Source organism: Mastacembelus armatus, chromosome 9 (assembly GCF_900324485.2).
Source record: "Mastacembelus armatus chromosome 9, fMasArm1.2, whole genome shotgun sequence".
NCBI lineage: Eukaryota > Metazoa > Chordata > Actinopteri > Synbranchiformes > Mastacembelidae > Mastacembelus > Mastacembelus armatus.
In genome coordinates, this window is record NC_046641.1 from 24,304,681 (window position 1) to 24,332,341 (window position 27,661).

The window sequence follows — 27,661 nt, forward strand, 5'->3', positions numbered from 1 at the left end:
CTTGATCATATTATGAAACATATCTAAAAATATCTAATCCACAGTGGAAGGATGTAAAGCCAAGTTCAAAGCAGCTATAGTGCAGGATCAACTCTCACTCTTTAAGTGCAGGAAGCTAAAGTCTAATGTGTTGTTCTCAAGTGCCAACAGGAAACGAAACTGAATTCATGATTCTGCTGAGAATATTGGCTGACGGTCATTACATGTAATTAAAATGTCATTAAACTTTCCACACAGCAAACAGGAAACAGTTTTGAGAAGTAGCTACATCCTGGTATGGACAAGTTTTACTAGTTCACCTGGGCCTTGACAAGAAACCACAAGCTCTCCCACACCTGTTGTCATCTTCACTGGGAATTCCACATCTATATACGGCCCCATCAAGTCCAACTTCTCTGATTAAAATTTAACCAACATCAAGATACTACTACAAAACACATGGACAGTGGTTAAATTTAAAACTTCAGACTTGTAACTAAGCTCCAAGTCGCTTGACCATTAACAGCCCTATGCCCAAACCTGGTTAAATGATTAGAGGTTCAAATCCTGCAGAATCAAGTTGAAGTCAGGCTTTTTCCATATTTAAGCCAAAACCCACCATAGCTTAGCCCAGGCATTATGATACCAGCTGTCTGCAGGACAGGAGATCTATAAATGTGTTTATAAATAGCTGCAACTGAGCTTGAAATATAAGTCATGTGCAGCTAATTAATTAGCTGGCAGGCCAGTTTCAGTGGTTTCATTTCAAGTATGACGTTATATGTTGGTGTTCAAAAACCCGTCATTAGTCTTTTCACAAATCTTTGGGCCCTGCCCATTCATTGATTAATAAATAACAGCAAGAGAGTCTTAGATGAGTTGATTCTGTGCTCCGAGATGTGATGCAGTAAAAATCGTATCTGGTGAGTAAATACAATAAATAAAACCAATAACCAATGCAGAGTATTGAAACATACTGAATATAGCAAGTCTGTAACCATAACCTGATTTACTGAAAAATTGCAGGTGTGAAACATTCAGGCCTGATGAAATGACCGACGACAATACTGCACACTTTGGAGTTATATATGGAATAACTTCAGGCAAACTTATGATAAAACCGGAATAAAAGATACCACAGCAGGTAAGTTCAGTGGGGTGGGAAAATGCAGAAAAATGAAAGTTGCAGTGAGCAGAAAGTTCATTGTATATTTAAAAAGATGGCCTGAATTATGAAAAACAAAACCATACATTTCTGTGCATATAATTGTATTTAGACTTTTGTACATTTTGATATCTGTGCATTAAACACTTACTATACACTTTGGTTACTTAGGTTGCTTAAATATCTAACATGACACAAATACATATCTTGATGGCACTTTTTTTTATATATTAGAGTGACTGCCAATTTTCCAACCTTCTACTACATATCATGAAAGGGGAAAACACATTATTCATATAATGTTTACTATTCACCATCTTACAATGAAGAAACTGTAATTATAGCTGAATCAAAGCCATACATTATGGATGGTCTTGGTTCATTATGCCAAATTGTTGTTTATCCCGATAGTAATAAACACTGTCCAGAGCACTATCCAGAAGCAAAAGAAGTAACCAGGAGACTAGTTTTGGAAAGTACAGAGCTTAAATGATGGAATTCATCTATTTTTCTCTTGGTTTTAATAAAGTTATTTGCCTTGTTTCCTTAAACCCAGCAGGCACCTACATCAGCTTCTCGAGTGCCATTTCTGTCACACAAGATGGCGACATCAGGTAAATCCAGCTTGACTACTCATTGATCTGATCTGTGAGTCAGAAAGCAAGGAATGTTATTTATATAGTAGTTTTGTAGTTCTGTTTTTGTTTTACTCCCAACACTGTAGGAATGAAGAAGGATAAATCAAATTTTAATATATCAGACTTAATGGACATGAAAGTCCATTAATAAAACTACAAAAATTGAAATGATCGTAAAGAACAGATCATGGGGAATTATCCATAACTATTCAGTATATAAATGCATTCACTCCAGCAGTACACCAAATAATCAGTTGGCCAATTTATTGGGCAAGTTTTAAATTTTAACATAATCAACATTGACGGAGGTCGGACATATTAAACTCATTAACAGGCAGGTGCATCTGTAGACAGCACATTGTTGTTGTAATCCACTATGAACACAAAAGAAACATAAAAGAAAGTAGAAGTGGATTTCACTGTGGAGATTAAACCACAAGTTTAAAAGTCAATGTTAGCAAATGCAATACATACAGAGCTAATTGAGATTTCTGAACGAGACTCTTCTTCTCCTCTAGGCTGCTCCCTTCAGGGGTCTCCACAGCCAATCATCTGCCTCCATTTAACCCTCTGGGGTCTGAGGGGGTTTTTGGGGCCTGGACAAATTTTGACATGTCCTGACATTTGTGCTTTTTTCAGTGTTTTTTAAACATATTAATGTCTAAAGTCTAATAACACTGTAATCAGCACAAAATTGGCTACAATAATATGTGAGCAGCAAGTTTATACATTATTGTGTTTTTGAGAAAAAAGTGTTTATGCATGGCTAGTGAAAAACTACAATTTTTTACTCACTGAAATAAGACCATAAAACACAAACAGAACATTGGTTCACAAGACTTTGGAGACCAGCATGTTGTAGGCTAAAGTGTTTACTTCAGAGTGCTGTGAATGTCATCTTGTTCACACATTCACAGTAAACAATACACTGATTTAAATTTTCTAAGACACTTTTTGTCCAGAAAGGCCATATGCAAGAGGGTGTGTCTGAGGATGAATAGTCATGTGATTTACCTGAGAACACAAAAGATGCACTGAACGACCAGACAAAGACGCGCGTAATGAGCCTTTCAGTCAATGTAGATGGGACGGATTAGTGCAGCACAATACAACACAATGAGGAGCCAAACGATCCTCATTTGAGTTAAAATCAATGTTTTTACTCTGAGGACAAGCTAAACTATTTGTCTCTGTGAGGAATGTAAGGAGCGCCGCTTCACGTGCGTAACGCGCCATCATCCAAACGCGTCGAAAAAGTGAGTAAATTCTATGATGAAGTTTGATATTTTGTGTCGTTTCTCGGGGGCGTGCACATATTTACCTGGTTCACCTGAGATTATTTACATGTGAACAGTGGACAGTGTACAAGGCGGGACCGCATTACCTGTAATGAGGTGAGACAGGAAAAAACGGACTTCTCCTTACGTTCATACGGATTAAATAAAAAGTGATGATTTGTTTTTGACTTGAATTGTTTCACTCAAAAGAAAACATTTCAAGCTTTCTAGCCATATAATTCTTATTTTTATGAGCCAAGTATTCGCTGAGATTCTGGTTGTTTTATTTACGCGTCTGTGAAGAGAAATGGCAGAGACAGAAAAGTCCGAGAGCGCACCCTGTCGGCTTTCTTTATTTAAAAAAAGCACAACGTTTTTTGTTATTATGATGGTATACCACTAAAACTAGACCCTTTACAGATTTGAATGATATACTTCTTTTATCTGTACGATCAGAATTGACGGAGTAATTTAAGTTTGTTTTCGGCCTTATCAGAAAAAGATGCGTCAAAACGCGCCGGCGCGTGCGTCGACCCCAGAGGGTTAACCCTATCCTCTGTATCCTCCTCACCCACACCAACTATCCTCATGTCCTCCTTCACTACATCCAAGAACCTCCTCTTTGGTCTTCCTCTAGGCCTCCTTCCTGGCAGCTCTAACCTCAGCATCCTTTTACCAATGTATTCACTGTCCCTCCTCTGAACATGTCCAAACCATCTCAATCTGGCTTCCCTGGCTTTTTCTCCAAACCATCTAACATGAGCTGTCCCTCTGATGTCCTCATTCCTGATCCTATCCATCCTCGTCACTCCCAGAGAGAACCTCAACATCTTCAGCTCTGCTACCTCCAGCTCTGCCTCCTGTCTTTGTCTCAGTGCCACTGTCTCTAAACCAGACAACATTGCTGGTCTCACCACTGTCTTGCACACGTCTCCACTTCTTACATGTCTCTGAGACAATGTCAAAATATCATCTCCATGTGCAGAAATGTAATTACGCTTATTTCCAAGAGCTATACATTGAATTTCATCATTTAGTATACAAAGGCTATAGCAGATAAAAATGCACAGGGTGCAACACTGACATGTTCCTCTCCGCATTTTTTTTTTTGTTACATATGATCAAAATTTGTAATGTTATTGTTTTTATTGTTTTACAGCATCTGAACTCAGGATTGTGCTGTTAGGAAAAAGTCAGAATGAAAAGACAAAACTAAGTAACTTAATCTCTGGAACAAAACATGGTCCTGATTCAAGAACTCATCCAAAGCAATTAGCACATGTCTATGGAGAGTGGAGGAATAAACCCTTCACAGTAGTGAAAACACCAGACATTTTCAGCCTGCCTGTGGAAACAGTGAGACTTGAGATGAAGAAGTGTGTGGCTAACTGCCCCCCTGGACCAAATGTCCTACTGTTATTAGTGAAGCCTTCTGATTTCACTGAAGAGGACAGACAAAAATTAAAACACACCCTGAGTGTGTTTGGCCAAGATGCTTTTAAATACTCCATGGTCATCATCACACAAAATGAGACGATAGGTAATTTCTCAGTAAACAAACTCCTTCAAGACTGCAGACAAAGGCAGCTCAGAATCAACTGTAATGAAAACTATTTTCATGATGATGATGATGATGATATTCAAGAACTGATGAGAAAAATGGAGGAAATGGTGAGTGAAAACAGAGGAGGGTATTTAACCTTTACTGAAGAGACTGATCCCATGGAGGCACATGAAAATTCAAAATCACCTCTAAACCTGGTTCTGTGTGGGAGGCATGGAGCCTGGAAGACTTCAGCAGCCAACGCCATCCTGGGACAAAGAATGTTTGGCCCAGTTGCCAACTCCCCAGAGTGTGTTAAAAATCAGGCAGAGGTGTGTGGACGTTGGGTTTCTGTGGTGGAGCTGCCTGCCTTGTATGGAAAACCTCAGGAAGCAGCAATAAAGGAGTCTTTGAAGTGTATCTCCCTCAGTCAACCGGGGGGCGTCCATGCCTTCATCCTGGTCCTACCTTTGGATCCTCCCACTGATCAAGACATGAAAGAGTTGGGGACCATCCAGAACATATTCAGCTCTCGAGTCAATGGCTTCACCCTGATTCTGTTCACTGTGAAGGAAAACATTAAATTTCCAAAGGTTGCGAGGTTTCTAAATGAAAACAAAAATATCCAGAAGCTCTTCCAGAGCTGTGGTGGAAGACATGTTGTCTTCAACACTGAGGACAAGCAGCAGGTCTCTGAGCTGATGGACACTGTGGAAAAGATGACAGCTGAGGGATCCAAAGGCTTCACAAAAAATATGTTTCCCAAACCTGAAGTGAATATGTATACAAGGTGTACATCTTTGTTAAAGGTGAGAGCTTTAAAAAAGAACAGAGGGTGTCTCACAGTGCAGACTAGAGAGTGTCTCACATCAGTGCAGACTAGAGAGTGTCTCACATCAGTGCAGACTAGAGAGTGTCTCACATCAATGCAGAGAGTGCACAGCAAAGAGTGTCTCATATCAGTGCAGAGTAGAGAGGGTCTCAGGATGGTGATGGTTGGAAAAACTGGTTGTGGAAAGAGTAGCACTGGAAATACCATTTTAGGTAAAGAATGCTTTGACAGTAAAGCTGGTCTAATGTCAGTGACCAGGTACTGCCAAAAGGAAACAGGAGAGATTGATGGACGGCCTGTTGCAGTTGTCGACACACCTGGCTTGTTTGACACAGCTCTGTCCACAGATGACATTAAAAAGGAGCTTATGAAATGTGTCAGCATGTTGTCTCCAGGACCTCACGTGATCTTACTGGTGTTGCAGATCGGTCGATTCACACAGGAGGAGAAAGAAACTGTGGAGCTGATCAAGACATTTTTTGGAAAGAAATCAGCAGACTACATAATTGTAATATTCACCAGAGGAGATGATCTCAAAAATCAAACAACTGAAAGTTTCCTAAAAGACAGTAAAGACTCTGTCAAAAACCTGATGACTGAATGCGGAGGCAGATATCAAGTCTTCAATAACAATGATGACAAGAATCATTCTCAAGTTAGCGAGCTCCTGACCAAAGCTGAGTCAATGGTGAGAAAAAATGGTGGAAGTTACTACACCGCAGAGATGTTTCAAGAAGCTGAGGCAGCAATACAAATGGAAACCGAGAGGATCATGAAGGAGAAGGAACAAGAGATACTGAGGGAGCAGAGGGACCTTGAAAGAAAATATGAAGAATTGCAAGCGAAAAAACTAAAATTAGCTGAACATGAAAGACCACAGAGAGCCAAACGAGCAAAAGATAAGGAAGAACACATTAAGGAGCAAGAAAGGAGGAACAGAGAAAGAGAAAGAAGAGAAGAGGAACAGAACAAAAAAAGACAAGAGGAACTCCAACAACATGAGTGGGAACAAAAATATGAAGCTCTTGTGGAAAAACTGAAATGTGCAACAGAGAAAAAAGCAATTGCTGACAGGATGTTATTTACACAGAGCAGAAATGAGATGAAAAAAGAACGAGAAGCTTGGGAGAAGAAAAAAGGGGAATGGTGGGAGAGACGACAACGAGAAGAGGAACAGAGACAAGAGGAAGAACAAGGAAAACTTAAAAAGCTCAGAAAAGAATATCAGGAGAAAATGCATATATATGAAACTGTAACAACAGAAGATCATATCAGAAGACAATGGGAAAAAAAACGAGAAAACCTTGATAAGCAACTGAAGGAAATAAGAATAAAAAAGGAGGAGGCAAGAAAGCAAGCTGAGCAATCCAATGACTTCATAGATAAATTTACTATGAATATGAGCGCCGAAATAAAAAAGGGTGGAAAGGAATCAGAAGATGTAAAGCACATGGACCAAAAACTAAAAGATTACATAATAAGACAACTGAAGAAAAACAAAGCACACAAGAAGGACTATGATAAACTGATGCAAAAACAAGTAAAAGAAATGAAAGAGCTCAGAAGTTTTCCCTTAAAAAATAAAGATATGGAGACACAAATGAATGAGCTAAATAAGATGCATGAGGAGGAAGTGAATAACTGGATAGAGGAACATGTAAAAACAGACAAAGGACTCATAGGGTGTACCATTTTATGAGACGTTATTAACAGTGGCACCATTTCAGCTCTACAACTGAGTTTTGGGTGTTGAACTTTAAAAAGGTTTGTGCTGAATGGAATTGACATATTCAATTTTTGTAACTAATGTCAGACAGTTTTAAGGGCAAATGTTTGTAAACAGGTAAGAATTCTACTAGGTTGTTTCTGTAACTAAGCTAAAGTATTATAGTATAAAGGCAAAGTAAGTTCAATAGCAGTAAAGATCACTATATCTACAGACTCATAGACGTTACTGAAACTTCACAAAAACAAGTATTACATATTTTTAACATTTTGTATATTCCTTTTTACATTATTTGCAGCCATAACATCACACACTGTAAATGTTTTTATTCTTGAGCTGTGTCTAATATTACAAAAGATTAATTGCATATTTTTCATATGGCACCACATTTTATGCACAGTTAGTTGCCTTAGTCAATGGTTAATTTCTGCATATCTGCAGGTTTGTCTTTTTTCCTATAAGCTCAGTTAATTGTGGAATTTTTACATTTTGGTTATTTTTCTTTGTAGTGCTATGTATAAAAACAGATAAGCACATTCTGCAGTGATAATGTAAGGAGCCTTTTGGTATATGGCCTACAAACCAGTTGTATATATACCTAAACTATAAACAACATGGATTTAATTTAAATGTTAAATGAAGCAAATTTGTGATAAATACCCTACACCAAATACAAACACCTCTTCTGTCTCTTTCTCAATTTATCTAAAAAGAAATGGACAGCACATATAGAAAACTATGCCCTCTTGCTGGCGCGTTTTGACGCATCATTTACAGTGTTATCAGACTTTAGACATTAATATGTTTAAAAAACACTGAAAAAAGCACAAATGTCAGGACATGTCAAAATTTGTCCAGGCCCCAAAAACCCCCTCAGACCCCAGAGGGTTAACAGTCTGGAATATTCACTACTCAACACAAATAGGCTGTGAAATCTTACAAAATTTCAGTTTTTCCATTCACTGATACATCAACAGTAAGAGGGGTGACCCTGAGTGCCTTTGCTGATTTATATGCCAGAGTCCTTACAAACACCAGGAAACTGGACCATATCACACCAATTCTTAGATCACTACACTGGCTTCCCGTTAGTCAAAGGATAGATTTTAAAATCTTATTGCTAGTTTATAAAGCGCTAAATGGTTGTGGACCAAAATATATCCAAGATATATTAGTTCCCTATGAGGTTTCCAGACCCCTCAGGTCATCTGGGACAGGTCTACTGTGTGCTCCTAGAACCAGAACCAAACAAAGTGAAGCAGCATTCAGTCACTATGCTCCTCACGTGTGGAACAAACTTCCTGAACACCTGAGGTCTGCTCCAACTGTCAGCTCATTCAAATCAGGACTGAAAACACTGTTGTTTACTGCTGCCTTCAAATAATTGTTCATCCTTGTTTTCTTAATGTGCTTTGACATCTTATTTTAATTTACTTTACTTGATTTTATGTTAAATGTCTTTGTTTTTAAATGCTCTTTTCAATGCTTTTAATGTAATTATATGCCTTGTAAAGCACTTTGAATTGCCTAGTGTATGAATGGTGCTATACAAATAAATTTGCCTTTGCCAATGTATTCATTGTTTATAGAAACACTTAAACTGGGTAATTCTTTATTTTTCTGGTCATGTATTAAAAAAGAAAACAGCTTGAATCTGAATAAAATATAATAATATATTGTTTTGTTTTTAAAAAATGTATATATATAATCTAAATTTCTATTTTTTTCACAGTCTTAGTAGTTATTCACACATGATCATGTCTTAGCCTCAGATAATAGACTTGTGGGATTTGTAGTATGAGGAATACAAGTGCTTTATACCGATGGACCAATAATTATTGATATATGAAATTATCTTGCAGGCTGTGTATACTTATATAGCAGGCAGGATGTGGTGTGTACTCTGACCTAGATTTGAGACCACGTTGTGCTTGCACTTTCTGCACGGGATGAGAAGATGACACCTCCCGCCTCCCATTCTCACCACTTTCTACAGTAGTACCATAGAGAGCATCATGACCAACTGCATCTCTGTGTGGTGTGGCAGCTGTACAGCTGCAGATGAAGTGCCTTCAGAGAGTGGTGAGGACAGTGGAGAAAATCATTGTGACTTCTCGTCCTTCCATCTGGGATGTTGACACTATTGACCACACCATTTTATTACAGAGACTGGTTCCAATCCTATTTATCGGACAGATTAATTTGTTCATGTCCATGATGAACCTTCCACGTGTACAAAACTTAGGTATGGAGTTCCACACAGTTCTGTGCTAATACCGATTCTGTTCACCTTGTACATGCTTCCCCTAGGCAATGTTATTAGGAAGCAATTTAATTACCACTCCTATGCAGATGACACTCAGCTGTATCTATCTATGAAACCTGATAACACAAACCAGTTAACCAGACTTCAAGCGTGTTTAACTGACATAAAGGACTGGATGACGAGGAACTTTCTACTTTTAAATTCAGAGAAAACAGAAGTGATTGTATTTAGGCCTAAAAACCTCAGAAATAGCTTTTCTAAAATTAGAGCTACTTCAGATGGCATAGCCCTGGCCTCCAGCACTACTGTGAAAAACCTTGGAGTTATTTTTATCCAGGACATGTCCTTTAACTCACACATAAAACAAATCTCTAGAACAGCCTTCTTTCACCTGTGCAACATTGCCAAAATTAGGAACATCCTATCTCAAAATGATGCAGAAAAACTAGTCTATGCATTTGTTACCTCAAGGCTAGATTACTGTAACTCATTACTATATGGACGTCCCAGTATCTCCATAAAAAGCCTCCAGTTAATCCAGAATGCTGCAGCCAGAGTCCTGGCAAGAACTAGCAAGAGAGATCATATTTCTCCTATATTAGGTTTTCTTCATTGGCTCCCTGTAAATTCCAGAGTAGAATTTAAAATCCTTCTTACATTCAAATATCTTCATGATCAAGCTCCGTCATACCTTAAACTTGTAACTAAGCCGCTCTCAAAGTCGCTTGACCATTAACAGCCCTATGCCCAACCCTGGTTAAATGATTAGAGGTTCAAATCCTGCAGAATCAAGTTGAAGTCAGGCTTTTTCCATATTTAAGCGAAAACCCACCACAGCTTAGCCCAGGCATTATGATACCAGCTGTCTGCAGGACAGGAGATCTATAAATGCATTTATAAATAGCTGCGGCTGAGCTTAAAATTAGGTGCAGCTAATGAATTAACCCTCTGGGGTCTGAGGGGGTTTTTGGGGCCTGGACAAATTTTGACATGTCCTGACATTTGTGCTTTTTTCAGTGTTTTTTAAACATATTAATGTCTAAAGTCTGATAACACTGTAATCAGCACAAAATTGGCTACAATAATATGTGAGCAGCAAGTTTATACATTATTGTGTTTTTGAGAAAAAAGTCTTTATGCATGGTTAGTGAAAAACTACAATTTTTTACTCACTGAAATAAGACCATAAAACACAAACAGAACATTGGTTCACAAGACTTTGGAGACCAGCATGTTGTAGGCTAAAGTGTTTACTTCAGAGTGCTGTGAATGTCATCTTGTTCACACATTCACAGTAAACAATACACTGATTTAAATTTTCTAAGACACTTTTTGTCCAGAAAGGCCATATGCAAGAGGGTGTGTCTGAGGATGAATAGTCATGTGATTTACCTGAGAACACAAAAGACGCACTGAACGTCCAGACAAAGGCGCGCATAATGAGCCTTTCAGTCAATGTAGATGGGACGGATTAGTGCAGCACAATACAACACAATGAGGAGCCAAACGATCCTCATTTGAGTTAAAATCAGTGTTTTTACTCTGAGGACAAGCTAAACTATTTGTCTCTGTGAGGAATGTAAGGAGCGCCGCTTCACGTGCGTAACGCGCCATCATCCAAACACGTCGAAAAAGTGAGTAAATTCTATGATGAAGTTTGATATTTTGTGTCATTTCTCGGGGGCGTGCACATATTTACCTGGTTCACCTGAGATTATTTACATGTGAACAGTGGACAGTGTACAAGGCGGGACCGCATTACCTGTAATGAGGTGAGACAGGAAAAGGGAGGGACAGAAACACACTTTGTAGGCTGATGATGTAATAATATACCTGAGGAATGGCGAAGAGTCATTTCCCCTCCTCCTTGAATTAGACACCTTTTTTGCCAGAATACCTGGATACACAACCAATTGGTCGAAGAATGACATCATACCTCTCTCCAATGCATACTCGCCAGGTATACTGGAAAGTGTTCCGTTCAAAGTGGTTAATGATCACCTCAGCTATCTCGTTTTGACTATACCTAAAAATCCTACATTAATATTTAAAGTCAATTTTTCTGAATTTATATCGGGACAAACAAAATATTGAATGCTGGAGAACTTTACCTCTATGATTGACAGTATAAACTCAAATAAGATAGCCTCCCTTTTCAGATTTCTTTATGTCAAAATCTCCCAATTTTTCTTATTTCAGCATTTTTAAGGCATTAGACTTAATATTGTTTCCTATATCTGGAACAACAGAATCCCAGAATTTCAAAGGTACATCTACAAAAGCCCAACATGAAGGCCAACTCTGTTAATGATTCCTCCCTGCCATAAACCTGAATCCCTTAGGAGTCTGTGCTTTGTGTTAAAACACTCTCTCTTAAAATTTTGAACCAGTTCAGGAGTTTTCTGACACTACCACAGCCCTCTGTACAAACACCCATATGTTTTAACCTTTCTTTTTGCCTCCATGGCTTAGTCGCAATTGAAAACTTCTGCACTGTTGGAGAATTTGTGTCATTTAGCCAGCTAAGAGGGAAATATGATTTTCCCTACAAACATCTCTTTCAGTATTTGCATTATATTCAATAAAAATCTGAAATTATAAAAAATCTCCCTATGGCACTAGGCACCAATTGATACAATTTAAAAATTTCCCATTGCTTACATCAATTTAATATGGACTCTTACATCAATCTAATATGGAATACAGAATACAATATACAGTATATCTCTCTATGTCACCAACCTGTGACAAATCTAAGACATAGCTGCCAAAAGACTCACGTTGAAGAAATGGAAATCTCGCTTTGTTTCAGGTGTGAGTCGGTGATATAATGTCATTAATACAGATGGAAAGACTTTGGAACTCATTGAACACTTTATTTGCACCCCAGTTCAGTAAATGCAACATATTTCCAAAGTCAATGAGTAAACGTAAAATAATCATGATTTCAATGACCAAAATAATTGTGATTAATTTTTTTCCATAATTGAACAGCCCTACAACAGCCAGTGATTTAAATTGTTATCAAAGCCAGTAGAAACAGTAAGAAAAGTCTTCAGTCTGCTCTTCCATTTTTCAACATATCAAACCAATCTTTGAACTTCTCTCCCCAACTTCTAGATCATATTATAGAACGGTGGAAAAGGCCCAATGACCAATACTCTAATCCAGAGTGAAGGGATGTAAAGCCAAATTCAAAACAGCTACAGTACAGGATCAAGCATGAATAAAGGAAGTAAATATCACTCTTTAAGTGCAGGAAGCTAAAGTCTAATGTTTTGCTCTCAAGTGGCAACAGGAAATTAAACTGACTTCATGATTCTGCTGAGAATAAATCGACTGCTGGTCATTAAATGTCATTAAACTGTCATTAAACTTTCCACACAGCAAAGAGGACACAGTTTTGAGAAGTAACTACATCCTGGTATGGACAAGTTTTACTAGTTCATCTGGGCCTTGACGAGAAACCACAAGCTCTCCGACACCTGTTTCCATCTTCACTGGTAATTCCACATCTATATACGGCCCCATCAAGTCCAATTTCTCTGATTAAAATATAACCAACATCAAGATACTACTACAAAATATACAAACTATTTAGAACCCTGGATGATTAGAGGTTAAAATCCAGCAAAATCAAGTAAAATATAAATCATGTGCAGATAATTAATTAACTGGCAGGCCAGTTTCAGTGGTTTCATTTCAAGAATGACGTTACATTTTGGTGTTCAAAAACATTTCATTAGTCTTTTCACAAATCTTTGGGCCCTGCCCATTCACTGTTGTAAATAACAGCAAGAGAAAGTCTTGGATGAGTTGATCCTGTTCTGGAGTTCGGACGTTTTTGTGCTCTGAGATGTGATGCAGTAAAAATCGTATCTGGTGAGTAAATACAATCAATAAAACCAAGAACAAATGCAGAGCATTGAAACATACTGAATATAGTAAGTCTGTAACCATAACCTGATATACTGAAAAACTGCAGGTGTGAAACATTCAGGCCTGGTGAAATGACCGACGACAATACTGCACACTTTGGAGTCATCAGACTAACTACATTAAAACATGATATATGGAATAACTACAGGCAAACTTATGATAAAACTGCAATAAAAGAAACTACAGCAGGTAAATTCAGTAGGTTTGAGATAATGCAAAAAAATGAAAGTTGCAGCGAGCAAAAACTTGTATATTTAAAAAGATGACCTGAATTCTAAAAAATAAGTAACACTTAAGTTCACATAACAAATGTATATATTTAGTATATATAAAGACTTCTGAAGTCATATTTGTGCGTTAACCCTCTGGGGTCGACGAACGCGCCGGCGCGTTTTGACGCATCTTTTTCTGATAAGGCCGAAACAAACTTACAGTGGGTACGGAAAGTATTCAGACCCCTTTAAATTTTTCACTCTTTGCGTCATTGCAGCCATCTGCCAAAATCAAAAAAGTTCATTTTATTTCTCATTAATGTACACTCAGCACCCCATCTTGACAGAAAAAAACAGAAATGTAGAAATTTTTGCAAATTTATTAAAAAAGAAAAACTGAAATATCACATGGTCATAAGTATTCAGACCCTGTGCTCAGTATTGAGTAGAAGCACCCTTTTGAGCTAGTACAGCCATGAGTCTTCTTGGGAATGATACAAGTTTTTCACACCGGGATTTGGGGATCCTCTGCCATTCTTCCTTGCAGATCCTCTCCAGTTCTGTCAGGTTGGATGGTGAACGTTGGTGGACAGCCATTTTCAGGTCTCTCCAGAGATGCTCAATTGGGTTTAGGTCAGGGCTCTGGCTGGGCCAGTCAAGAACGGTCACAGAGTTGTTCCGAAGCCACTCCTTTGTTATTTTAGCTGTGTGCTTAGGTTCACTGTCCTGTTGAAAGGTGAACCTTCGGCCCAGTCTGAGGTCCTGAGCACTCTGGAAGAGGTTTTCTTCCAGGATATCTCTGTACTTGGCCGCATTCATCTTTCCTTCAATTGCAACCAGTCGTCCTGTCCCTGCAGCTGAAAAACACCCCCACAACATGATGCTCCCACCACCATGTTTCACTGTAGGGATTGTATTGGGCAGGTGATGAGCAGTGCCTGGTTTTCTCCACACATACCACTTAGAATTAACGCCAAAAAGTTTGATCTTGGTCTCATCAGACCAGAGAATCTTATTTCTCATAGTCTGGGAGTCCTTCATGTGTTTTTTGGCAAACTCTATGCAGGCTTTCATGTGTCTTGCACTGAGGAGAGGCTTCTGTCGGGCCACTCTGCCATAAAGCCCCGAGTGGTGGAGGGCTGCAGTGATAGTTGACTTTGTGGAACTTTCTCCCATCTCCCTACTGCATCTCTGGAGCTCAGCCACAGTGATCTTTGGGTTCTTCTTTACCTCTCTCACCAAGGCTCTTCCCCCACGATTGCTCAGTTTGGCTGGACGGCCAGGTCTAGGAAGAGTTCTGGTCGTCCCAAACTTTTTCCATTTGAGGATTATGGAGGCCACTGTGCTCTTAGGAACCTTGAGTGCTGCAGAAATTCTTTTGTAACCTTGGCCAGATCTGTGCCTTGCCACAGTTCTGTCTCTGAGCTCCTTGGGCAGTTCCTTCGTCCTCATGATTCTCATTTGCTCTGACATGCACTGTGAGCTGTAAGGTCTTATATAGACAGGTGTGTGCCTTTCCTAATCAAGTCCAATCAGTTTAATTAAACACAGCTGGAATCCAATGAAGGAGCAGAACCATCTCAAGGAGGATCAGAAGAAATGGACAGCATGTGATATTTCAGTTTTTCTTTTTTAATAAATTTGCAAAAATTTCCACATTTCTGTTTTTTTCTGTCAAGATGGAGTGCTGAGTGTACATTAATGAGAAATAAAATGAACTTTTTTGATTTTGGCAAATGGCTGCAATGACACAAAGAGTGAAAAATTTAAAGGGGTCGGAATACTTTCCGTACCCACTGTATGTAGTGTTCAGACAAAGGTCCAATAACAGCCAGATTTGGTCTGGGCTGAGGCAGGAGATGAGAGCCATTCTGGATCTCTGTGCCCTGACCCACCATCTAAGGAAATCCAGTTTCAGGATGCTGACTCATGCCTTTGCTACGATTTGTTTGAGCAGGCAACTGGTTCGCTTCAACAGATTTGAAGGATGCCTATTTCCACATTCCAGTGTATCCCCCACACTGGAAATATCTTCGGATCGCTTTGCAAGGGACAGCATACAAGTTTGTGGTGCTGCCTTTTGGTCTGTCTCTGAGCCCGACGGTATTTGTGAAATGCATTTTAGTGAGAACGGACAACTCCACTGTGGTGGCCTATATCAACAGATAAGGGGGGCTGGGATCCCCAAGGTTGCACAGAGACTGATAGTCTGGAGCAGTGTACATTTCAAGTCACTGAGAGCTACTTGTGCCAGGTGTACTGAACTATGGGGCGGACCTGCTGTCCAGGGGAAACCCACTCTATGCAGACTGGAAGCTCCATCCAGGAGTAGTGGAGCAAATTTGGCAGCGGTTCGGATGGGCGATAGTGGACGTCTATGCATCAATGGAGAATGCCCAGTGTCCCCTGTTCTTCTCTCTGCACGATCAGAGGGCCCCACTGGGGGTGGATGCACTGGCTCATGAGTGGCCGTTCACCCTCCTCTATGCATTTCCCACCAATAGCTCTCATCCCACTCTGGCCAGAGTGAGGGAAAAGGGTCTATTCATGATCCTAGTAGCACCGTATTGGCCAAGGAAACACTGGATGGCAGATTTTTCAGCTGCTGGTAGGCCCTCCTTGGCAACTGCCATTACGCAGGGACCTTTTATCCCAGGTGCAGGGGGAAGTGTTTCACCCTCACCCAGGAAGGCTAGCTCTGTGGGCATGGCCCATGAGCGGTTCAACCTGGACACGGTGGGACTCCCTAGCGGCTGGCAATCCAGGAGTTGGTATATCTCCCATAGTGAGACACGAAACGAATGCTATGAAAGAGAACTTGAGATTATGGCTATAACCCTGGTTCTCTGATTAGCATGAGTGAGTGTCTCACCAGACCACCTTCCTTGCATTAGAAGCGAGGAAGAGGTGAGCTTGTTTAAATGACAACTGATGCTATGTCAGCCTATTATATAGGGGGAGGATCCACGCCCCTCCTGACATAGTCGTCACTAGTGCCAGCCCACAGGCTGGTGTAGCGGTATTGAAGCTTCTGATGAGGTCATGCTGGAAGCATTCCCATAGTGAGACACTCACTCATGCTAATCAGAGAACCAGGGGTTATAGCCATAACCCCTCATTATTGATCTGGAAGTCTGAAGGAAGATTTCAGTGAAACTCAGGAGAGCAGAACTGAGGTTATATACACATTGCTGTCTACCACAATGTGATCTTGACACTATCTTCACATGGCTCCAAAGCACAGAATGTTCCAAAACTGTAAAAATGAGGTAGGATGTAACAATGCACGAATAAAGGAGAAATCTGTCAGATATAATCTGATACACTGTGGACGGAATGTAACACACATTTACAAAAACTGAAGTGATCATAAAGAAATCCATAATTGTCCATAACTGTTTATTACATTTAAATGCATTCACACAGCATTAATGATTTTAACATAGAAAGCAATATAGGAAAACAGCCACCAATATTTAATGACTAAGAAAAGCGTTCCTAAAAGCAATAAAAGAAATTAACATTTCAGTTTCAACTGAGTCTTGAACATGTGAAGCTTTTCCAACCAACAACATGGGCCTTTAGTCTTTCCACAGACTGAATTAGGCTGTTAACTTTGAAAAGAGCACTTTGTATTTAAGTCTAAAGCGGCATCAGAAATATTTTCTAAACCAATAAACACGGAAGAACAAATTAAGAAACTGCTCAGTGCAATATCACTACAATGTTAACTACTACAATGTTTGACACACTGGAACAACAGAAAGTGACCTTTGTCATGGGAATCAAGTTTCTGTTTCTTCACTCATCAGAATGTTTATCACACAGTGTTGTATCATGTCACAATATTAAAACCTCCATCAATGTTCAATGACTACAACAATAACACTAAACAGATCACTGAAATGTGGAAGGTGACTGTGCTGCAGTAAAAGAAATCTCCAGAACTCTGCATCTCTACAGAGAAAACCTGTTTCCAGCAGCACCAGGCCTAACTTGGATAAAGCCTCTGTAGACAAACTGAGCTGCACTAAACAACAGACAAAAAATGGCAACAAGCTAAAGAAAGCTTCTGTAAAGGGACACATAAAATATGTATAAGGAATTTGAGACAATGCCAAAATATCATCTCCATGTGCAGAAATTCAATTACATTTACACTGAATTTCATCCTAAAAGTATGTAACTGATATATAGTACATAATTGATTCTAAAGGCTCAATGGCTTATAGTAGAGATAAACACACAAGATCCAAAACTGACCTCTGTTCCTCTGTTCTGTTTCCATCTAAAATCTATTTTTTTAGCCTGTCTTCAATCCTTCTCAATGCCTGATCAAAATTTGTAATGTTTTTGTTTTTATTGTTTTACAATTTGTTTGAGCAGGCAACTTGTTTTACTGAACTCAGGATTGTGCTGTTAGGAAAAAGTCAGAATGAAAAGACAAACCTAAGTAACTTCATCTCTGGAACAAAACATGGTCCTTATTCAGAAACTGGTCCAAAGCAATTAGCACATGTCTATGGAGAGTGGAGGAATAAACCCTTCACTGTAGTGAAAACACCAGACATTTTCAGCCTGCCTGAGGAAACAGTGAGACTTGAGATGAAGAAGTGTGTGGCTGAATGTCCCCCTGGACCAAATGTCCTACTGATACTAGTGAAGCCTTCTGATTTCACTGAAGAGGACAGACAGAAATTAAAACACACCCTCAGTGTGTTTGGCCAAGATGCTTTCAAATATTCAGTCGTCATTATCATGCAAAAAGCGAGGATAGGGAATTTCTCAATGGGCCAAATCTTTCATATCCTTAAAATCAGTCATGTTTGTGAACAGGTAACAATTCTAATACATTGTTTCTGCAACTAAGCTTAATTATAATATGCGATCATGTTTGAGACAAATGCGATCATCTCCATGTGCAGAATTTTTAACTGATATATAGTATATGACTGATACAAAGGGCTCAATGGCTTATAGCAGAGATGAATACACACTGTGCAACAGTGACATGCTCCTCTCTCCAGTTCACCTTTTCATGATAAGAGGAAACCTGTCTTTAATTCTTTTTAATGTATGACAGAAATATGTAATGGAATGTAAGGTCAGTCATATTTGTGAACAGGTAAAAAAGCAATAGGCTTATATAGTGTTTGACACATTGGAACAACAGATCTATGACAGTGACCTTTGTCATGGGAATCAAATTTCTGTTTCTCCACTCATCAGAATGTTTATCACACAGTGTTGTATCATGTCATAATATTGAAACCTGCATCAATGTTCAATGACTTCAACAGTAACACTAAATGGATCACTGAAATGTGGAAGGTGACTGTGCTAGAGTAGAAAATCTCCTGAACTCTGCAGTACCAGAGCACCACTAAACAGCTTCTGTAAAGGGAGACATGTATAAAATATACATAAAGAATTTGAGACAAATACCAAAATATCATCTCACTGTGCAGAAAGTTTAGATGATACATAGTATCGCACGTTGCTGTTTGGTTCTGGTGACCTAGTATAGGCAAATGTCAGTAGAAGTTTACTAAAGGTAATAATGATAATACAACTGTAAATACTTTGATATTTATACAGTAAGTAGTTGTAATACCTGTGATATCTTCCTGCAGGAGACATTCTCACCAGGGAAAAGATCAAAATTCCTATACTGCAAGTGTTGCTTCTGTAAATCTTAGTGTACTATGTGCACCAAGTGGTACACAGAAACCTCCTTTTTTTACTCTGTCAGTGATGTTTGATTTATTGCCTTTTTTAATCCTAATGCACAACTCTCCTTGTTCTAAGGGCAAAAAATACCATAATCACCGGATAACATAACTACATACAAAACCTAAAATAAATATAAATGACAGTGTTTATAACCAACCTTACAGAAACATTCTGTCAAACTTATATGGCCAAACTGGTTTAGAGTCTTATCTTTCCCTGGGTCAGACTACGTGACTACTAGACTACTTTTGTGCTTTTTCATTGACAGCCCTGTCTTCTGTCCCTGCTGTTGCTTGGCCTTCTACACTGACCCAGCAGGTCTGAGTGCACAGCATAGACTAAGCTGCACACTGCCAACACAAGCCATTCCGGATCACCTGCTAAAGGCAGGTAGTGAGGTGGATGGTGGATGATCTTTGTTTACTTGTTTACACAACCATTTCAAAGAAACACTCTTAGGACATCAGAGAACCGATTTTATCGCGCTAAAAATGGGTACTTCACGTCAGCTTTAATGACCTGCCTACTCTCATAAGGACAGCTGTTTCAGTTGAGCTGATCAGTTTGGCTTTTTGAAGAATGATACCGAGTAAGGATTTTACATGGTGAGTACACTAAAGAGAAAATGAACATGTCAAAAGGCATTTTATGTATTTAGAAAAGGATAAAAACTTCTAATTTTAAAATTTCTAATTTTGTAACAAATGGTTCAAGCTTTGAAAGTGAACTTTACATGCCGTTAACTGCATCACACCATAGATGATGAGATAGCAGATAAAGCTAAGCAACAACAGTAACAATCCACTCCAGTAAGTGCACACTGGAACTCTCAATAGCACTGACAAAAAAGGCAAAAGAGGATACATTTAGATTGCTTTCCAGTAACACTAATAACTTTAATAAGGTTTTACATTTTAAAGAATTAAAAATGTATGAAAATTTGTTTTTAGATAATCCAAAAGAGTTGAGCCTGTTTTCGCATGTATTCATTTATTACCACATCAGTATATGCGCACATTAGAAAAAAACTAAAAATTCTTTACCTGTTATTCACCATTTAAAAATCTTTACAGTATTTTTCAAGTTTAACAGTATGTGACATGTTCCACTAAAGTAGAGACCAAGTTTTTCAGACCACAAAAACAAAATCTCTAATCTGCTCTACTAACTGTAACTAATTTCATCGTAGGACATAATTTATGCGATGAAATTATAGCCCTTTATATATATAAACACCTAAATAGCACAAGGAAATTTTAATTTCTCGGGAATACATGACAAAATTACTATTACTTTAGTTATCTAGAGGTTGAGTCATGACAACTGGACTTCAAGTTTTTAGGTCAAAACGTTTCACTACTCATCGGAGTAGCTTCATCAGTGTAGGAGGAAGCTTGTATGGGACTTCAAATTTATCCTCCAGGTTGGTTTCACTCCACCCCTACCCCAAATAGGCTCATTAGGTGAGCTATGCAAATGGTGTTAGAGTCATTAGACCTACACTCCTGAGTTGGTTTCACTTTAAAATCAAATCAGCTTTCTCAAATTACTATTTAACAGTCTACTTTTTCATCCTGTGTCATTTCTAAGAAACAACAACATGCAGCAGAGTATTCAACAGCACAAGTACGATTCTAGCCTGAGTTGTGCACTGGCAGCAAGGCTGGGGTCAATTTTTTTATTTTTTCTCTCTTAACTTTCTCAATTATTTTTATATAGACAACTGAACATAGACAGTCACGTAGACTGACACATCCACAACAAAATCATCAGTGTTAAATCAACACTAAATGTGTTTGCAAAGCTCAAAGAGTTTGTATGTGGAAAGTGGAAACATAAACACTTTTTAGTGCTAAATTAACACTCATTATTATTCTTACTCTCATTCTTATGTTTACACAGTGTTTTTCCTAAGGTTTATACTTCAGTACAGAGAGAAGGCGCATAACTGGCAAAAAGTAACAGCCAAGGTAATCAAAATATAAACAATACAAAGAAAATACACTAAACACTGAAAACATAAGTGCAAACAAATCCAAATTGCAAAGAAATGCATAGAATTTTAATTTGCATTCACACTCAAGTCATGAAACTATATTGCACCTTTTCAATTTTTATGCGGAAACTGTATCAGTTATTTACATTCGATAAGCAAAACATTTTCAAAGTTTTACAGTCAGTGTGTAAGTGTGCGTGTGTTTGTCTGGATAAATCATGTCTTGGTAAAGGACAAGAGAATAAAAGTGATCCTGAACAGGGAAGTGCATTCAAGACACATCTGCTTTGTGCCTTTATTTCAGGGAGGTTGTACCACCACCTCATCAAATCACTAGTAGGGGAAACACTGATGAGGAACTATAACAATTCATGAATAAGAAGACAACACAAAGGGTAATAAAACATATAAATTAAGTTATATAACAATTGCTATTTCTAATTGGGATGTTGTTAATAAAGTTACCAGTTAAAATGCTATTCATTTGATTTAGCAATTTTATTTGTAGATTTAAAATAGTAAAATTATTCATTTCTGTTTTTAACCCTCTGGGGTCTGAGGGTGTTTTGGGGCCCTGGACTAGTTTTGACATGCCCTGACATTTGTGCTTTTTTCATTGTCTTTTAAACATATTAAAAACTGGGTCTTGGATCTTAGAGTGTTTGCGTCATAATAATGTGAAAGTCATCTTGTTCACACATTCACAGTAAACAATACACTGATTTAAATTTTCTAAGACACTTGTCACAAGAGAATAGGGTCCAGATAATTCTTTGTGATGAGGGGCTGGTTTGAAGACAACAGGAACACAGACCAACATCAAGGAGGAACTAGAAAATTGCATTTCCTGAGGAAGATGCGTGTGAATGCTGAAAGCTGAATAAAGCTGCCCAACAATGCTGAAAATTGCTGAAATTCATTGCTGAATAAGCTGAAGGCTGAAATGCAATGCTGAAGAATCCTGGATGCTGAAATGTAAAACTTGAGTTGGAAGCTTAAATTGTTTAGCTAAAAAAAATATTCAAAATTGCTGAAAAGGATTTAAAGAGAATGATATGCTGAAGTAGAAATAAATTGGCTTTCAATTGATAAAGAAAGAAGTGTTATACTAATATGAAAGAAGACCCTGTAGTGAAGTGGTAGGATAGAGAAAGAAGGAAGAACTGAAGGAATTATATGAGTTAAAAAGAAAGAAAAACAAGAATGAAACAACAAAAATGCAAAAGCTGAGAAAACTTCACCTCACAAAATGGAGGATTACAGAAAAATTATAAGATCTATTAAAATAATTCCTTCACTAACAGAGCCAGGAGGCTTCAAAGAAGAGACTCATATTTGTGAAGATATTCCAAAAAATGAAGGATTTCTGGCGAGTTAGAAACAGCCTTCATTTGTGTTTTTCACTAGAAATGCTGCAGCAGTTTTATAATTGGAGTAAATGAGAGATTGAGCAGTCACTCTGTGGGTTTGGCAACCTGGTGGAAAAACCGAAGGTCCTATCAAAATGAGAACAGCATTACCTGAAAGAAAAGAAAAATCTCTACTGCTTTGATATATAAATTCTTCATAACGCTGAAAGTTTACACAAGAAGAGAAGAAAACAGTCAAAAAATGTGAAAAAAGTTGGAGAGCAAAATCTAAAGTGTGATGTCATCAGTGACATCACACTGCTGTGAACATTTCGCTCCCATACACACCAATGTAAAACTCAGAAAAGGCCTAAAAAAACCCATAACATGTAAACTGCGATTAATCAAAAACCGTAACAGATATCAAAAAGCTGAATACAAGACCAATAGATTTCTAGCTGAAACTATGCTGAAGAAGATAGCGACCGAAAACCATACGGAAGAATAATAATAATAAAGACACAGGATGACAATAGTGTGAATGCTGAAGCAGGATAATTCATAATTAATCAGGTGCACAACACAGGGCACAAGGATATTAAACACATCCTTGAACAGAAGGGGTGGGATGCTGTCAAAGGAGACAGTAAGAAGGCCGAACGTGCTGGACTATACCAGTCAGCCCCTTAGAGAGACAGCCGCACAAAACCCTCCAACACAAATAGGCATATGGAAGACAGCTGGATCTGCAGCAGTGAGAGAAAGAGAAGACCTGATAGCAGAGATTTTATTTCTAGCTAATTGACAAGGAATTCTGTGGTCACAGGGATTTATAATAGAATTTACAACATTAAAAAGAAACTGCGATTTATGACTATTACTAGATACAAGCTGAGATGAAAAACAAGTTTATGCAGCTTTAACTGTTAAACATGTTAAAATGCATTTTGTTCCCATGACCCTTGTGGCCCTCTAGCCCTGAATAACGCTAGGCAAAACTATTTATGTCAAGTAGTCTTATGTCATATCAGCCATGTGCATTAAACACAGTACATATTAAAGCAGACAAGTGCTTCTCCATGAACAATGGTACTACATAAAGAGAGGAGAACAATATCCAACTATACATATCTTATTAAAATTGTTTAACAGTTTTAATTTTGCTTTTCCTTTCTTGAATGTTGACAGACAAGTTCAACAGCTACATTCTGCAAACAAGTGTACACCAGAACCCCACTATGGCAGAATCACGTACTACAACACCTGGTGAGTCTAAAAGAGCTTCATATTATTGATATGAGGGACTAGCTAAATGAAGTTAGGTCATACACACAGCAGTAAAGGAAATCAGCTAAATTGTTGTATCCCTAAAACCTTGACACTGTTCATAAACAAACATCCTCAATAGTTTGGCAACTGCTGGAAATAGAGAAAAAATATTTCAAAATATGCCTATGTTTATTTCGGTTTAAAAGATGTCTGCCACTTACATTGCCTGCAAGATACTTTCTGACACAAACTGAACAACTTATGTTATTCTCTGAGTAGATAAGTACTGATAATGTAATAAGCATGGAAAAATGATATAGAAAATCAAACAAAAATGATCAAGAATTCCAAGAATCATCAAAAGTTTAAAGAATGTAAAAATTAATGATGTTTGTGACTATGTGCCCACTGAAAAACTGGTGCTTTTTGTTGTTTTAACAGCATTTGAACTCCGAATTTTGATGCTTGGAAAAAATCTGAAAGAAAAGACAACACTAAGCAACTTCATCATAGGAAAAAAAGATTCATTTCATCAGCAAATAAACAATCAATCTACAGTCACACATGGACAGTGGAGAAACATACCCTTAAAAATAGTCAAAACCTCAAATATGTTTGATGTGCCTGTAGACAAAATAAGACTTGAAATGAGGAAGTGTGAGGCCCTTTGCACCCCGGGACCAAATGTTCTACTGCTGCTAGTGAACCCTTCTGATTTCAGTGTGTATGACAGAGAAAAACTGAAGATCATTCTCAGTTTGGCTGGTCAAGATGCTTTCAAATATTCATTGGTTGTTGTGACAAAAAACAGGGAAGAAAGCAATTCTTCAGTGAACCATCTCATCCTGGATTGCAGACAAAGGAAGCAGAAAATCAGTCTAGACAAAAAATATCTTCTAAACAACGAATTGCAAGAATTGATGGAAAAGATTGTGGCTATAGTGGCCAGTAACAAGGAAGGATATCTGTCCTTTACCGATGGAGCTCTCATGGTACCAACTCAGTGTGCAATGCAACGGCTGAACCTAGTGTTGTGTGGTAAATCAGAAGCCTTAAAGACTTTGGTAGGCAATGCCATTCTGGGAGAAAAAAAATTTGATACCAACACAGAGTCTGTTAACAACCAGGCAGAGGTGTGTGGACGTTGGGTTTCCCTGATCAAACTACCTGCTTTGTATAAACAACAGCAAGACAGGGCAACAAAGGAAGCATTACAGTCCCTTTCCCTCTGTGATCCTGAGGGAGTCCATGCTTTCCTCCTGGTCCTACCTGTGGATCCGCTTTCCAGTGATGACAAGAGCGAAATAGAGACCATTCAGAATACATTGGGCCATCGAGTCAATGACTTCACAATTATTCTCTTCACTGTGGACTCAAATCCTACCTCTCCAACTGTAGTGAGGTTTTTGAGACAGAACAAAGATATGCAGGAGCTCTGTCACAGTTGTGGAGAACGATATATTATCTTCAACATAAATGACAAGCAAGAGACGTTTGATCTGTTGCATGAGGTGGAAAATATGAGAGCTGTGGAACCAAGATGCTTCACAAAGGAGCTAGTTGCCAGACATCCACACAAAACCATTTCAAGACAAAAACCTCGGTTAAGAACAGCAAATGAATGTCTCAGGATGGTGCTGGTAGGGAAGACTGGTTGTGGGAAAAGTGCCACTGGAAACACCATTCTGGGCAAAGAATGTTTCACATCTAAAGTTAGCTCAAAGTCTGTGACACAGATTTGCATGAAAGCAAGAGGACAGATTGATGGACGTGCTGTTACTGTGGTAGACACACCTGGCTTGTTTGACACAAAGCTGTCTAACGAAGAAGTTGAACAGGAGCTTGTGAAATGTGTCAGCCTGTTGTCTCCAGGACCTCATGTGTTCCTGTTAGTGCTGCAGATCGGTCGCTGTACAAATGAGGAGAAAGAAACTGTGGAGCTCATTAAGAGGTTTTTTGGCAAGAAGTCAGGAGACTACATAATTGTAATATTTACAAGAGGAGATGATCTTAAAAATCAAACAATTGAGAATTACATCGATGACTGTGCAGACTTCGTTAAAACTCTGATTGCTGACTGTAGAGGGAGATACCAAGTATTCAATAACAATGATCAGACGAATAAGGCTCAAGTCAGAGAGTTGCTCAACAAAGCTGACTCAATGGTAAAAAATAATGGTGGAGGCTACTACACCTCAGAGATGTTCCAAGAAGCTGAGGCAGCAATACAAAAGGAAGTGGAGAGGATCAGGAAAGAGAAGGAAGAAGAAATACAGAGACAGAAGAGGGAAGTTGAAAGAGAACATGAGGTAGAAATGTCAAAGAAAAAAAGGAGAGAACAAAGACCCAAGACTGATCAAGAAAGTGAACTGCTCAAGAAGGAGAGGTACATTAATGAGGAGAATGAGAAGAGGAAGAGAGAAGAGAAACAGAGAGCAGAAGAAGAAAGAGAAAGGCAAAGGCAGGAAGAAATCAAGCGTCAACAGTGGGAAAAAAAGCTTAAAGAACTTGAAGAAGTAATATTGCAAGCAAAAGAAAAGGAAAAAATTGAGAGACGACTGAAAGAAAGTAGAGAAGAGATAAGAAAACAACAAGAAGCTTGGGAGCAGGAAAGCAAGGAATGGTGGCAAAAGCGACATCAAGAAGACGAGCAGAGACGACAGGAGGAACAAATAAGACTTAATAAGCTCAGAGAGGAATATGAGCTAGAGAAAACTAAATATGAGGCCAGAGTTACCAATGAGAGTCAAATAAGAAGAGAACAAGAAGAGGAATGGAAAAAGATGCAAGAAAATTTCCAGAAAAAAATGGAGGAAATAGAAAAGAAACATGAAGAGGAGGTCAGAAAGCAAGCTGAAGAAAACAATGACTTCAAAGATAAGTACACCAAGGACTTTGAAGCCCTGTTGGAAAAGCATGACAAGGAAATGACAGACCTGAAGCAAGTGCAACAAAGAAACAACACGTTAATAATAAGACAGCTGACAATGAACAAAACTTATCAGAAAGACTTTGACAGACTGAAGAAAAAACAAGATGAAGAAATAAATTTTCTGACCCGGACAACCCAAAACAAAGATGATCTGAACAAAGAAATAAATAATCAAAAAAAGATACATGAGGAAGAAATAAATAACTGGATACATGATCATCTGAAGAAGTCTCAACAAGCAAAGGCTTGTTGCATTTTGTGAAGTTCGTAAATTTAGATATGTCACAAAAGCTGGATGGCCTTAATATTCTCTAAAGGCTTTCTGTCGAGGATAAAAGTTGGTTAAGCAGCTTGGCTGATTGAAATTGGGCACTGGGATGGACAAGTCATGATTTTAATACTTTTACTATTTAAACCTGTCCATTATGTGTTTGCAAAACAAAAAAAAGATCACTTGGTAGTAAAAGAAAATTTTTTAAAAGTCTTATTTTTCTTTTTTCTCTCCTTTCTCAAGTTGTATATATTTTCACAATATTCAATTAAATGCAAATATTAAATGCTTGCTATACATAAGTGTCATCCAAACCTCAACATCTGCAATATATTATTTCTGTTTTTTGTTTCTTTATAATTCAGTCCCACATGCAAAGACCCTGTATTTTTTCTTTCGTCTTTTCTGAATAATTACACATAAATAATGCTTTATTTTATTTATTTCTGTATTCTTCCAAATATGGTATAATAAATATGGTAGTTTAGTGACCAACAGATCTACGCTATGAATGACATACTACTGTGAATACAA

The 27,661-nt window shown here is 38.2% G+C and overlaps 2 protein-coding genes across 6 annotated transcripts in view; one reads left to right on the forward strand and one right to left on the reverse strand.

The window, feature by feature from the left end:
- prdm6 (PR domain containing 6) overlaps positions 1–27,661 on the reverse strand; it is a 114,221-nt gene that overhangs the window by 26,748 nt on the left and 59,812 nt on the right. The window lies entirely within an intron of this gene.
- Positions 769–27,614, forward strand: LOC113138614 (GTPase IMAP family member 8-like). 5 transcript variants are annotated; one of them, XM_026321178.1, is made up of 5 exons: positions 769–902; positions 1,006–1,123; positions 1,701–1,758; positions 23,844–23,921; positions 24,366–27,614. In XM_026321178.1, exons 3-5 carry the CDS (start codon positions 1,746–1,748, stop codon positions 27,116–27,118), a joined length of 2,844 nt encoding a protein of 947 aa, XP_026176963.1. In that variant the 5' UTR covers positions 769–902; positions 1,006–1,123; positions 1,701–1,745; the 3' UTR covers positions 27,119–27,614. The 5 variants fall into 5 exon arrangements, with proteins under 5 accessions (XP_026176963.1, XP_026176962.1, XP_026176966.1 ...); XM_026321177.1 differs by lacking the exons at positions 23,844–23,921; positions 24,366–27,614 and adding an exon at positions 4,219–8,289; XM_026321181.1 differs by lacking the exons at positions 769–902; positions 1,006–1,123; positions 1,701–1,758 and adding exons at positions 19,800–19,915; positions 21,611–21,701.